The 15,105-nt window shown below is 41.4% G+C and overlaps 1 protein-coding gene across 4 annotated transcripts in view; it reads left to right on the top strand.

Annotated features, from left to right (window-relative positions):
- CC2D1A (coiled-coil and C2 domain containing 1A) overlaps nucleotides 1-15,105 on the top strand; it is a 52,438-nt gene that overhangs the window by 4,143 nt on the left and 33,190 nt on the right. For all 4 annotated transcript variants that reach the window (XM_007425855.4, XM_025165201.2, XM_007425856.3 and 1 more), the window contains exons 3-10: nucleotides 2,610-2,742; nucleotides 4,067-4,176; nucleotides 5,716-5,781; nucleotides 8,312-8,449; nucleotides 9,090-9,456; nucleotides 12,178-12,302; nucleotides 13,302-13,374; nucleotides 14,681-14,794. In XM_007425855.4, the coding sequence (XP_007425917.1) occupies nucleotides 2,610-2,742; nucleotides 4,067-4,176; nucleotides 5,716-5,781; nucleotides 8,312-8,449; nucleotides 9,090-9,456; nucleotides 12,178-12,302; nucleotides 13,302-13,374; nucleotides 14,681-14,794 (1,126 nt within the window). The remainder of the gene's footprint in view (nucleotides 1-2,609; nucleotides 2,743-4,066; nucleotides 4,177-5,715; nucleotides 5,782-8,311; nucleotides 8,450-9,089; nucleotides 9,457-12,177; nucleotides 12,303-13,301; nucleotides 13,375-14,680; nucleotides 14,795-15,105) is intronic.

Here is a 15,105-nt window from a genome sequence, read left to right as displayed (position 1 = left end):
TGGAACATTTAACTTTAAGTTGAATTTGTGCAACTTCAAGTTAATGATTCATTATGTAGACTGCCATTTTTCACCCTGGTGCCCTCTTGATACTTTGGGCTACAAAATGCTGAATAGGACTGATTGGATTTGTAGCCCAACACATCTGGAGGACATAAGCATACCTGTTTTAAGCAGCACTTCCTTCAAGAGGCCCAGATTGATTGGGTTTCAAGATAGCCCAGATTGTCCCCATAACTATCAAAGAGATGTGGAAAGATATGTTCCAGTTTTGTTTAGTAAGAACAGATGCTGCAGGTGAATAAATTAACATCTGTTGGTTTGGTTGGAGAAGGAAGTGGGATATAAAGGAAACTAAGTGTGACAAGAAAGCCTGTAGCCTGGTGTAGTAGATAAGGCACCAGGCTAGAAATCCAGAGACCATGAGTTCTAATCCCGCCTGAGGCATGAAGCCACCTGGATGACCTTGGGCCAGTCACTCTCTCTCACCTCTGGGAAGGAGGCAAGGGCAAACCAGTTCCAAAAAGCCTTGCCAAGAAAACTGCAGGGACTTGTCCAGGCAGTCGCCAGGAGTCAACACTGACTTGAAGATGTACACACACACACACACAGTGTGACAAAGATAAACTTAGCAGCTTCGCTGGTTGTAAGAAAAATAATGTTGCAAATTTTTCTCTTCTGGAGATGATTTCAAAGTTTAATAAAGGTTGGGATGTGATTTCAGCTGAATTCCCATTTGGCTCGTCCCAGCCAATGCAAGGAGTCCAGTCAATCCTTTTGGACTCCAATAGGTGAAGCAAAATACCTAATAAGAAACAATTACCTGTCCTGCTATTGATCTGAAAATCTTTCACATATGTAACACAGCAAGTGGTGCTCAGCCTCCCACACAGCAAGTTAAGACTGTTGGCTACAAGTTCATTTTATATTCAGAGGCATATTGTTAGAATAATTTAAATATTAGAAACTTCCTCTGATAATAAAAAGAACATGCTAAACCTTAATTCCATCATTTCAGTTTTTCTGCCAAATATTCATTTTCCTTAAGTATACTTGCCTGGGACTCCTACCTCTTCACACTTAACGACCTACTTGGTCCTGGGATTACAACCGGGACTGCTGAGATTGCTGTCGCGAAGCAGTGTGGTCATATGATATTGTGCTTTACGACTGCATCGCTTAGCAATGGAAATACTGGTCCCAATTGCCATCATAGCCTGAGGACTGCCTGTATTCTCTTGACTAGATGTTGTGAGTGAGCAACAGCAAGGGTATATAAATATATTTCCCTCCAACATCAGCAAGGTACAAAGCAAATGTGATTGCCAGTATTTACTTGTAATGAGCAAACTCTCTTGGGCCCACATTGGATTGGCTTGCAACTAGCACTGAACAATTTTCCTGGAATTGGCCTCTTTTCTGAACCAGTCTGCCTTCCAGAATTGAGCAGACTCTCCTTCTTATCTAGCCATTCTTGGATCCCATCCCACTCTCCCCTTTCCTTTACATCAACTCCCCTGGGTGGCTATGTCCAGAGCAGGGGTGCTCCAGTCATGATAAACGATGAAGTTAGAGATCAGTTCAGCCACTCCCTTTCCTCTCAGATGATGTGCTAATACAACCAGAGGAAAAGCTGCAGCAGTACCAAATGAGGACGGGAGGAAGAGTGGAGCTCTCAGTTTCCTTCTCATTCCAAGGCTGGAATGGTAAAACCCAATAAATGTCTAAGTGTAAGGATTTGTGAGTTGTGCAAGGAGAGATTTTGAGGCTCAGGAGAGCTGGGTAGGTAAAGCAAGTGTTCTTGAACCTGGCTTTTAACTACTGATTAATTTGGGGGCTTACAAAGCTTACCACCTTGAAGCAAGTTTTACAAGGCCTTTAAGTTTGTACTTAAAGTCCAGCTGGGTAAGTTTCTCTGGTGTCTCTAACCCTAACTTAACTGTTTTTCGAAGATGTATTTGTAGTTATTCCTGCGAGGTAGGAATGAATGCCATTATTGTTACAGAAAAACAAAACTGTATAGCACTTTTGTTGGGACAGATTTTCATCCAACTTCCATGTATTAATATCTGCAATTTTATGCATATAGACAACATCTTTGGAGTTTTCATTAAACCCACTTTTCTTTTTGTACAGCATCCAGCTTCATTTAATAAAAACTTCAGTAGAATCTTTGCTGTGTCGCACATGATAAGTTATTTTAGAGTTCCTGTACTGAATCAAACCATTTTGTTCTCACAGTAGCTTGATAGAAGCACTTAGCATACTCTCCTAGCAACTGGTACTTCCTATAGCAGATGTAGTAAGCATAATGATTAGTAATCATTGACAACCTTAGCATCCATGAATTGACCTAATACTTAAAAAAAAAAAAAAAAGTTAGCTACTGACAAGGCTACATCTTAGGATAATGAATTCCATGGTTTAACTGTGCTCTGGATAACGAATTACTTCCTTTTGTATGTCCTCCATCTCCCTCCCTTGAAATGTGTCTGCTAAGTGTTTCCTTATAGTAAGATTAGCACCATAAGAATTTATCTATGAAACAAGAACTAGCCTTGTTAAGAAAGAGGCTTCAGTAGTTTACATGGTTGAACCCTGTCCTGTAGATGGGCTTGCTGATGGATTTCTCTCCTGAAAACATGATGGATAGCGACGGGGAGGATAATCATGAACTGGAAGCTGAATTCCTGGCCATTGTTGGAGGTCAGCCAGATCCCAAACAGAAGCCAAATGGAAAAAGTAAGTGGACCCTAGGCATCTAGGCTTTGTGGGTTTGTTATGACTTAAAATAGTCATTTGTGAGGTCTACAGGATGGATATGTATAGGTTTTTTTTTAATTGCTGGAACTTCTGCTGCTATCTTGCATCTTTCTGGAATTTTATTTATTTATTGCTGGCATTTTTATGCTGATCTACTCCAAAACAGTTCCAAGTGGCATACAACAGAAATAAAGGTCAAAAACATCAGAACAGTAATTCATAAAAGAATCCCCCAAATACTGTCCTTCAGAGCCAAGTTTTCACCTCTTTTCAGAAACTCAGTAGGGAGGAAGAGATTCTTACATGTATGGGTAAGCTATTGCATGGGAGGGGCACCACCACTGAGAAAGATGGAATGGAACTCGTTCATGTTTTTGGGGTCTTAGTACTTCTGTTCAGATACAGTATGCAGGAATAGAAAGAGCTCACCGTGTAAATAATCCAGTCAGCAGTGCCCGGATGAAGTCAGACTACCTGACTACAATGGATAATGTTTGCAAGGAGAAAATCTTCATGTGATTTTACACACATTGGTTTCCATGCAAGCAAAGATCCAGGATTGTCATGGTCCTTGCTCACATGGAATCCAATATATATGCAGGTGTTTCCCCCATAGATACATGTGATATTCTAAGGAGAACAACACTGGTGGGATTATAGAGAGTACAACCTGAGTTTGGATGTCTGACTAGAGAGAGTGCAATAGTAGTACCCACATATAAACAAGAGAATAAATCTATTTGTGGCCCTAAACAAATACACTTACAGCCTTTCTTGGGCATTTGATGAAAGATCTACTTCAGTCTTGCAAGTTGAGAGCCAGTTTGGTGTAGTAGTTAAGGAGTTGGCCTAGAAACCAGGAGACTGAGTTTTAGTCCTGTCTTAGGCATAAAAAAACTGGCTGGGTGACTTTGGGCCAGTCCCTCTCTCTCAGCCTAACTCACCTCACAGGGTTGTAGTTGTGGAGAAAATAGGAGGAGGAAGGAGTATTGGTATGTTTGCCACCTTGAGTTGTATATGAAAAAAAAATACAATCATCCCTCTAGAGTTCTTGTTTTAAGTTTGCCATTTTGTGCACCACAGCTTTGTGATTATGTATTTACCCTTTTTTTTCCCTCTGCTGTATGTAAGTTGCAGATCAGTTCAAAACTCCTTTTGAATCAGCTTTTCCATGCTGGGAGGGGATGATAGGAGCCATAGTATAGCACAGCAAGTTGAGTAAAACTCCTTTGGAACAATCTTGAGTTGATCTCATGGCACACGAGAGTGACTGCTGTTGCTGCTGCTTCTTTTTCTTTCTTAGCTCCTTTGCCAATGGAAGCTATTGAAAGAATGGCTGCTCTCTGCATGAAGGACCTTGAGGAGGAGGATGGGGTAGAAGAGGAAGGTTTGGAAGATGATGATGAGCTAATGGTAAAAATGCCTTGGGATTTAGTAACACCAAGTCACTATGTTATATTGTTAAGAAACATACTCTGTTAGAGGTGGAAATGAAAAACTGTGGTTTAGAGCAGCCTTTTCCTAACCTGATTTTATCCAGGGGTGTTGGAATCCAGATGTGATATTGGCTCCCTTAATTCTCAGCCAGTGTGACCAAGTCCAAGAGCCAGTTTCGTGTAGTGGTTAAGGCATCAGGCTAGAAACCAGGAGCTGGTAAGTTCTAGTCCCGCCTTAGGCACAAAGCCAGCTGGGTGAACTTAGGCCGGTCACACCCTCAGCCCTAGAAAGAAGAAGGCAAAGGCAAACCACTTCTGAAATGTTGCCAAGAAAACTGCAGGGACTAGTCCAGGCGGTTGCCAGGAGTCAACACGGACTCGAAGGCACCAAAAAAAAAAAAAAAAAATAAGTCCACCAACCTGGAAGGTGTCAAATTGGGAAAGACTGGAGTAAAAGGGGGGAAATAAAATCTTTAGATTTGATTTATTTAAGAAATGTTTATACCATATTCCTACATGAATTCGGTGAACCAAGAATGGGTAAAACAAACTGCAGTGCCAGTGAAGGCTGCAGCTTTGGGAGAGATGTTGAAGGAGAGCTGCGTGGAATCAATAAATGGCTTTGTGCAGGAGAAAGGAAGGAAAACAGTTGAGGAGCTGGCACAAGAGAAAGAAAGTGGGAGTTGAGGTGAAGGAATTCCAGTAATGGCAAAGTGGGGACATTCTGATTGAGAGCAGCACTCAAGAGGATGTATCCTGAACATTATGTTATGGACGGGGAGGGATTAAAGTGAATAATGTTGGATTTTATATCTTTCAGAGCCATGCATTGAGCAATAGGTAATATAGAAGATTTTGTATGAATATTTAAATTGTTAGAATAGTTTAGGTCAGTGTTTCTCAACCTTAGCAACTTTAAGATGGATGGAATTCTGGGAGTTGAAGTCCATCCTTCTTAAAGTTGCTAAGGTTAAGAAACACTGGTCTAGGTAGTCACTTTTGGTTGAAAAATAATAGAAGTTTTCAGTGGAACAAAATAATTTGGAACAATTTAAATGCCTTTCCATAGTAGTAAAAAGAACATGCTAATCCTTTAAATCAATGGCATTGTCTGTTTTTCTGTCAGATTAATTTTGTTTAAATATAAAATATGCTTAATATTCCCATGTTATTGCTTCATGGCATCTACAGCTCTATAAAATACAGAGCACTGCATTCATATGAAATACTTCAGAAAGTTTCTTTCGCAGAAATTCTGTGCTGAGAGAATTGATAATAGTTTCTCTTGCTTTCAAAACACACAGAGGCATCAGTTGATGCAGGGAGGAATATTGCTTGAAGACCAGTTAAATACATCGTGAATCAAAAGACCTCTATGTTCAAATCAAAGTTGGTGGTTTCTAGTTTTTGGGTTGGGACTCACTGTAGTCTTTAGATAGCCCTGAAGTGATATGGTAAGGTTCTGTTGCTTAAATTCAATATGTAGTTGTAACAGTACTATTTTCCTGATTTGTAGGCTGAACTCACTGAAGTACTTGAGGAAGATGGTAAGGCCCCAGATGTAGTACCTGCTGCTACTGAGGTGTGTGTTTTCCTACCAACTTAGCTTTGTTGCTCTTGCCTACTTGGGGGTTACCTTTTCAGCTACAACTGAGGGAAGATTGAGTTTTCTTTTGCTCATGCATCACTAGCACATGAGTTGATCATGAACAGACAGTTCTGTGAGATCTTTGATGCAAGTCATTAGCAGTTTCCATCTTTCAGAGATCTCATTAAATAAATAATGTCATTGAGACTGTTCCTCCCCATCCGGATTCCCACCAGGCACTGCTACAAGATCTTGACAGCATTGCTTGGCCAGCCAAGGTTGACATGTACAGCTGAGTATCATCAGCATATCGATGATATCTGACCCCGAACTGATGGGTAATCTCTCACAGAGGCCTCAAGTAGATATTAAACAAGAGGAGTAAGGGCATTGAGTCTTGTGGTAGCCCACAAATCAGGGGTTTTGGACTCAACCTCTTCCTCCCTCCCCAGCACTGACTGGAACCTTTCATAGAGAAAGAAGAATTACCATAACACTGTGCCTCCCACTCCTGTTCCCTGCAGACAGTCAAGAATAGTACTATGACTGATGGTATTGAAAGCTGCTGAGAGATCAAGGAGAGTCAGGATGGGTACACCACTCCTGTCCTAGCTCCACTATAAATTATCATGCCATATCTATACTATGCCATGGCCTGAATCCTGACTGAAAAGAGTCCCAATAGTCTGGTTCTTCCAGGCCCTCTGTAACTGCAACCTGACCATCTTTTCAACATTCTTCCCCTAAAAGGAGAGGTTGGATGAAAATTGTCTAGGATAATTAGGTCTAGTGATGCACTCTTGAGAAGGGGATGCAGTATAGGTAGTCCTCAACTTATGACCATTCATTCAGCAACCATTCAAAGTTACGACTTGCTTTGTGATCGTGACCTGGGTGCTTGGCAAACATGACTGGAAAACATGATTGGATTTATGACCAGTTGCAGTGCCCTGTGATGTTATGATCGCCATTGGCAACCTTCCCTGCCAGCTTCCCCAGAAAGTCAATGGGGAAGCCGGTAGGGAAGGTTGCAAGCTGCTGGGGTAAGTCTCCCCCATCTGTGCACCCTTCCCCAGCCGCTCTGTGCTTGCGTGACATTGGCCACTCATGCACCCCTGCCCACCCTCCCTGAGCCTTGCCATGCCTCCCCCACCAGTTGCACACACTCCCCAACCTTGTCACGCTTTCCTCACACCCCTGCGCACCCTCCCTGATCCTTGCACCCTCATGCACCCCTTCACAACCTCACGCACCCTCCCCAACCCTTGGTCCTCCTCCCTCACACCCTAGTGCGTGCCCTCCCTGCCTCCCTGCCAGCCTGCTTGCAAACTGCCCAGGACTTGCAACTTCCTGCTGGCTTCCCCACTAACTTGGTTGTGGAAAGCTGGGAAGAAGTTGCCTGACCTAACAACCCGTGGGATTTGGTTAATGACAGCAACTGGGACTCCACGAGGTAGGGTGTGCAAAAGTTGCCACACTAGTTGGGGAGGGAGTGTGGGGGTGCACAAGAGGCACTGCATGGGTTGGGGAGGGGGTGCAGCAGTGTGCAAGAGATGCACGGATTGGATGCACAAGAGGTGCTGTGCAGGTTGAGGGTGCGCAGGGGTGTGCAAGAGGTGCTGCACGGGTTGGGGGTGTGGGGGTGTGCAAGAGGTGCTGGTAGGGAAGGGTGCGTGGGGGTACAGCACGGGTTGGGGAGGAGGTGCAGGGGTGCATGAGTGGTTGGCATGGTGTGAGTGCGGAGGGTCTGGGGAGGGGGTGCAGGTGGGGATGACTTACCCCAGTGTCTTGCAACCTTTCCTGCTGGCTTCCCCATTGACTTTCTGGGGAAGCCGGGAGGGAAGGTTGCAAATGGCGATGGCATGATTGTGGGGTGTTTGGCAACCAGTCATAAGTGCAAACAGATTGCCAAGTGATCACGTGGGTGCTGGGACGGCCATAAGTCCAAGGATCAGTCATAACCACCATTCATTCAGCACCATTATAACTTCGAGGACTCCCTGTAATAAATTTTGTTGTAACATTTTTCCTCCTGTCTAGAAAATGTATGTAACAAAAACTAGCAACAATAAAGCCATACATCCTAAGACCAAGAATATAACAATAATTTGAATTAAGGCAATAAGGATATCAGAATTAAAAAGCTAATCTAAAAGGCAATCTGGAGGCTTGTTTGAGCAGTTCTGCAAATTTCTGGGTGAACAAAAGAAAACGAGAGAAAGGGGGAACAGCATGTCTCTTTGTAATAGTCAGAGTGCATGGCTTTGATTTCAAGTTAGTAGCCTGTGCTTTTTCTGCCAGGAACATGATTTTCCTTCTCTTTTATATTGCTGTTTATGATTTATAGCACACAATAGACAGGAGGCTATTATCCTGGAGGGGGAAGAACATGAGTATTTCCCTATCCTTTACCTGGGACTTCTGGGTCAGGGCTCAGATGTACACTGTGCCAGAGTTACGCTTCTGCAGTTGAACTAATGTTGGCTTTCCTTAAGAAGTAAGGATTGGTGTTGTGCTTTGCCAGGCACATGATGCTCCAGCTGCTTCCAATGCGTCTGAATCCATTTTGCTGGAAAGACTGGCCATGTACAAGGCTGCAGTTGTTAATGCAAAGCAAGCTGGGGAAAGTTCCAAAATGCGTCGCTATGAAAGAGGCCTCAAGGTAAGTCACTGAATATTTGCTGGGACAGATATACTAGATCTTTAGTGTTTATTATTAGCATTAATAGGAAGCATTTTTTAAAAAAATAATCCCTTGTTCTGAAAAGTACTGACATGCCCAGACTGCAAAACAAGCCATTCAGAATCTACCATTAATCACATTCATTTTGTGTTTCATTGCCTAACAGTGCTAGTGAGCCTCTTTTTAGTGCTAGCTGTGAGAGTGGCGAATGAATGTCAGCTCTATACAGGAAGACTAGAATAGCAGTATGGTTAGCCATTAGGTTCTTACCTAATCCTATATAAGAATTAAAGCCTCTACAGATCTTGACAAGATGCAGAAGTAATGGAAAGACTTGAGTAAGGCTCTGAAGAGTCTTGGAGGTACTAACAAAGGTATAGCAGATATGGCCAGAGAGAGGAAACCCAAGATAATGATGGAACCTTGGCAGATATCGAAAGAGTGTCACTTGGGCAGCTGATAAATAAAATGAGAAATGCTTCTTTCTAACTTCAGTGGCAGATAACCACTGTTTCCCGTGCGGATTCTACAACGCTTCAGTCATATCTGTCTTGAAGACCCTTGTGGAATGGGTGAACCTGCAAGGTGCTGTTATTATATGAAGTCTTTTTTTTCCCAGACTCTAGAAAACTTACTGACCTCTGTAAGGAAGGGCAAAAAGATTGATGAAGATGAGATTCCTCCACCAGTAGCTACAGGAAAGAGTAGTAATTGCCAGCAGGCTGCTCCTTTGAAGACCACTCCAGCCTCACAGCCCGCCACACCAGAAGGAAGTGCAATGTTAATCAATCACTTTACTCCAGAGCCACCAGCTGCAGCTCTTGAACAGTCACCATCTAAATCATCCCCTGTGTCACAGCTGCCTCCCAAAGCTCCACCACCAAAACTTCCAAAGCCAAAGATTTCTCCAGCAACTGGTCTGCCTCTCAGGTCTCCAGGAACACCGCTGAAAACATCTGCCCCATCAGCGTCTTCCCTTTCGTCAGGTTAGTACTAAAGAAGACGACCCAGCTTAAGATGACCAAGAAAGGAAAGGTGTGTTTTTTCTGTTGAGAAATGCTTCTGCAGCAACAGAGCTAAAGCTCAGTTTAGCTTTGATTCTGGATCCTGTAGTACTTTTTAGGCAGTTGGGTATAAGATGATTCATAGGACTCACTAAAATGCCACAAACAAGTGACAAGCTTTCTAGCTCTCCAAAATCCCCATCATCCTGATCAGCCCAAAAAACAGGAAAGGAGAAAAAGCAGTAGAGAAATCTGACAGTTTTACCAGGTATCATGACTATGAGGTCTACAGCAGATTCTCCAGGATGAGGAGTTGTAATATGGTAGTAACAGGACCAGCAGAAGGGAGATTTAGGTACAAATCCCATTGATGCTCATTCAGTTATGAAAATAAAATGAAAATAAGTCAGTGAAGGAAAATTAGAATACAGAGTAATTATAATAAGATGCTTTGCTGGACTTAGAGACCTCAGTGGGTTTATAATTATATTAGCTAAATACTTGTAGTAGCTATATAGGAACTATTTTCTGTTATGTCTAGCTGTATTACCTTTTTTTTGGACCATTCGTATTATTAGGATTCTTTTTTGTTAACGTTCAGCATCTTAATGTCGGAAATTTAGATTTGACTTAGTCTTCTTTGTATCGTTTTAAATTGCTTTGAACATAATTTAGCATTAATTTTATGTGTAGCTAGGATTCTTCATTTAGTTTCACCAGAATAACTATAGCCAAGATACAACATGGCTTTTGTTCATTGACTAGGTCTGATAAGAGCAGCTGAAAGGATTAAAAAAACGATAGAATCAAAGCAAACTTTATTTTTGTTCTTCTCAGATCCCATGCATTTGAAGTCTCGTGTTTGATATAAACCACTTAAAAAATCTGTTGCCAATCATAAACCTTTGAAGTTGGGCCATGGCATAAATCACAGTAAAACCTTGTGCTAATATTTTCTTTTGGCAATGTATAACCTAAACAGAATCACTGAGATCCAAAGAATAGCTTATGTACTCATGGCACATTCTTCAGTCACTGTTCCTTGTGGCAAGCTGCTTTTGAAACAGAGGTGTCTTTTGAAAAGCAGTCTGACATAATTCATGATGGCCCGCTAATCAAATGGGGTGGGAAGAACGACGTACAATTCTTGGAACAAATCAATGAAGGACTCTTTTATCTTATTCCCAGTTCATCAGAGAAGGTAGCATTGTGATCAGCCACTAATTTCTGATATGTCATGTGCAGGAAAAAAGAATATTTTGTGCAGCTTTTCCCAAACCAAGTTCAAATTTGTGTGTCACAGTACGAGTATACAAGTAAATTGCAAATGCATGTAATGGCGACATGTTCAAATATTTATCTATTTCTTGGTTAAAGTATAGAAGCTGGAAAGTATAATAGTATGTCACATGCACACCCTTCAAGTCATTTTTGACTCCTGGCAATGGCCCCCAGAATTTTTCAGAAGTGCTTTTCTTCCTAGGGCTGAGGGGGAGTGACTGGCTCAGTCACCCAGCTGTCTTTGAGTCTAAGGTGGGACTCAAACTCACAGTCTTCAGGTTTTTAACCGAGTGCCTTAACCTCTACACCACACTGGCTCTACACATAGATGCTTACAGATTATAATATAAACTCACTAGTCACTGATAACTGATGCAATCAATATTTTGTAAGCATTTAAAATTTTAATTTCATATTGTAGAGAAAGAAAAATTTAGAAAAAAAGGAAAGCATTATACAAAAAGAATTTCAATAGCCTCCTTTCATTTTTCCTCCCATTCTTTCCTTCTTCTCTGGATCCTTTCTGAACTTAGTTAAACTTTAAGTATTATAAATTTAAAAATTGAAACTTCTATAATGTTTTTTTATAATGATTTTATTAAACATAGTTAAACAGATAAAAACTAATACAAACTACAAAAACAGATAAAAACTAATACAAACTACAAAAAGAAAAGAATAAAAATAAAAAAATAGAAAGTGCAGAAAAAAAGAAAAAACAACATAGAAAAATAGGGAAAAAAAGAAAAAATAAGAATATAGCAATGAAAAAGAAAAGAAATATATAAAGAAGTGACTTCCCCCTTCATCACAAGCGTAAACAATTTTAACAACCTATCGCCTTCACTTAAAATAAAACAAACCCATCTCTTCATCCCACATCTCATTTCTTATCTATAAACAGATCCTTAAAACATTTAGTCCTGGTCAGCAAAAGCCAATTAAGGGCAATTCTATGGCTCTAGCTGGAACCAGTCTGGAGCAGGTTGGCTGCAACTACTATGCTGGGCAAAAGGTCTCTCCCCCAGTCTGTGCCGAATGACCCTCCCTGCTGCAGTTAAGCCAGAGTGGCAAGCTTAGATAGGACTCCTACTGAGTTGTGATTCCTGAGCCTGGAGTTTTATAGCACCTAAATTATTACTATTTGGGGATAACTTAATTTGTTGTGTGCTCAATTATTTTTTACCTTCTGCGCAGGTTTGATGAGTAGTGTGCATGCACATATGCGCACTGCTTAGAGCAGTGTTTCTTAACCTTGGCCACTTCAAGATGTATAGACTTCAACTCCCAGAATTCCCCAGCCAGCCATGGCTGGCTGGGGAATTCTGGGAGTTGAAGTCCACACATCTTAAAGTAGCCACGGTTAAGAAACACTGCCTTAGAGAGAACATAAATTGTGATAGCTTCTCTCTTTGCCCTCAGATGCCCCAAACTCCAGCCCTCAAGCTGTCCTGCAAGCCAGAGTACGGGAATATAAGCTGGCTGCCCTGCGTTCTAAGCAGGAAGGCAACATTGAAATGGCCACCAAATACTACCGCCTGGCAAAGGTAGGTGTGTTTCCACAGTAAGGTAGCTGTGCGGTTTTTTAGAAGCAGAGAAAAGTAGTCCTCGCTGGGAAAATGAGCAAGGAAGAGAACATTGCCTTTCTTTTTCTGCCCTCAAAACTGTTGTTATACCCTGCTGGATAGCTTAAAGTATACATTGAATTAGGCTACAATGTGGCTTGTTTGGTCTTGGTTTTGCATGACATGTGAACCCAGCTGCTATACTTTGTGAACCATGTGTGATCCAATCATGACTTGGTGAATAAACTATAATTTAGGGCAAGGTATGAACAAGGCCAATATATGGAGCAGGCACAAAAGCCAGGATTTGTGTAGGTTGGGTTTTACTCTACATTCTAGGATGGCTCACATTCAGGTCATTTGATTCTGGTCACCCTGGAGTTCCTACTGCTGAACATGTGAACTGCTTCTATTTGGGGAACTTCATTTTTGGGATTATCCAAAAAGACTTATGTATGATGTTTGATGTGAGTCACTTACTGTATTATGGCTGACGTTTCTAAAATTAGGAGGATACCAGTACCCAAAATGTCCAATTTTTATGGCAACCATGCAAAAGCAGCCGTTCAGATAAGAACTTGTGTAGTGTTTTGACTCAGGGAAGGTCTGTGTTCAGCACTGGACTCCTGCCTCTGTACTGTAGTTCTTCTTTCAGCTTCTCCCCTCTGGATAATGGGGATCTATCTGGCAGGCTGGTAGTACAGGTTGCAGAGGTAATGAATAGGGAGTGTTGCTCCATCATGAGGCCAGGAAAAGCCATTTGATGGGGAAACAATGGGTAGAATGTGAAGCAACTGCTTTATTTTCCCTCTTGCTTTGCAACTTCTCTGGTCGCCCCTTTTATGAAGTGGGTGGCAGGATCTAGATTATTTGTTTCATGCTTTTTTCATCTGTGAAATGTAGTTGCTTAATCGTGGTAGATTTTTATCTGAAAGTGTATAGAAGAACAGACACTTAATCTCTTGTGTTCATGTTTTTCAGAGTTTTGAGCCTATTTTAGAGTCTCTTGGTAAAGGAGAAGCTGTGGATCTCAGCAATCTGCCGCCACCTCCAGGTGAGAATGGAAAATTGGCTGTGTTTGCCTAGGCGTGTCTTATGCATGATCTTTGTTGGGAAGTTGATTATACGGAACATGCACCAAAAAATAAAATCAGATGCCAGTGAAGATAGTAAGCCTTTGCCTGCATTGAAACATGAAATGACAGTCAAATTTCCGGTTGAAAATAGATAGAAGCTTATTGATTCATTCCTTAATACAATTTATGGAATAATGCCCAAACAAGGTATCAGTTAGTTCTCTTAATAGCTAGGCATTCTAAAGCTGAAACACAGACTTTTACCAAAACTCTGGCAAATGTTTTTCATCTAGATGTACGCAGGGAAGTTGATACAGCTGTTAACTGCTTAGCAGTCTTCAGGACACAAAATATTTTCAGTATTGATTTATAGTTTTCAATAGAAGTAAATATTAGGGAATTCAGTAGGACTTGCCCTTGATTGTACAATATATATTTCTGATTTACTCACAAAAGTACCGCAAAACATTAAGGCATGTTGAATTCTAACAGTCTGCACGGCAGGTGTTTGGGACTTTTAAAGAAAAGGTGAACATCTAGTGGAGTTTGATTGTTCTTTGTGGCTTCTGTGTGGTCCTAGCTATGACCAGTGAAAGAAGGACAATTTTAATTTTGCAGTCTGTCTTAGCTTGATACCAATTCTCATCTCATCATTTCAGGTTCTTGGCTAAGAATGGGAACTCACTGCTTTTGTTTCTAACTTTGGCAGATATAAATGAAACGGACTGTAGTGTTGAACTGCTCGGTCTGCTGCTTCAGTGTCATTTTAGGGGGGCGGGTTTGCTGGTGGCAGGGAATTATTAATCGAAGATATATGGAAGTCACTCTGTAGTGTCTGCTCAGTGGTGAGAATTGAGAATTCTCCAGTGGCCGGAGAAAGGAGATGGAACCCTCCAGTTTCATGTCCAGCTCAGACCTTTTATTTACCTGCGGGATATATGTCCTGTCTTTTATCTGAATGATCTAATGTCAGTCTGGATTGTATGGTTGTTAATAATCCAGATTCTCAAGTCATGTAATTCAGAAATTCCATCCAATGGCAGAGACCAGAGTGTGCTTCCCTTCCATTCTACTGTGCCAAGCAACTGCATTGGAGCAGAAGGCATTGTGAATGTATATTTGAATTACTCAGTATGCTTTGAGTGCCCAGGTTAGGATGGACTGGGAGGAAAACATAAGTTAGAGGCAGGTGTTATAACTGCATCTTCCCTCCTGAGTTGAAATATAGAGTCTCTTATTAATTAGCTTTTTAACTTGCTTCAGTTGGTTATCTGCTTCCCACAGATGAGTTATCCAAGGAGATGATGTCTTCGCCTCTACAACAGACTCCTGTGGCAAAAGCAACACCTCTTGCTCAAGCAGTAACTCCTCCAGCCCAAGGAGTCTCAAGTGCAGCAGGTAGGAACCCCAAAACACTTCCTTGTTTTTTCTGCTTCTTGACAATAATACTTCTTTGTTCATTTATTTATTATTTCAATTTATACAGCCATATGAATTCATTTAGGTAGCTAACAACAGTTAAAATATCATAAAACAACATATGACAATAGAAATAATACTTACATAATCAGCAGCCAAAGTAACAACCAAAACAACCAGCAACAAATCAACACAACCATTGCACAAGCTCTGCCACACATCTGGATCCCCAAGCTCAGTGACACAATCATGTCTTTAAGGCTTTACAGAAGGCCAGCAGGATCAGGGCC

Source organism: Python bivittatus, unplaced genomic scaffold, assembly GCF_059951505.1.
Source record: "Python bivittatus isolate LINGU-HERP-01145 unplaced genomic scaffold, Pbiv_v1 ctg000220_np1212, whole genome shotgun sequence".
Classification (NCBI taxonomy): Eukaryota; Metazoa; Chordata; class Lepidosauria; order Squamata; family Pythonidae; genus Python; species Python bivittatus.
The sequence above is the reverse complement of the archived record's forward strand: the minus strand, read 5'-3'. Positions and strand labels throughout refer to the sequence as shown.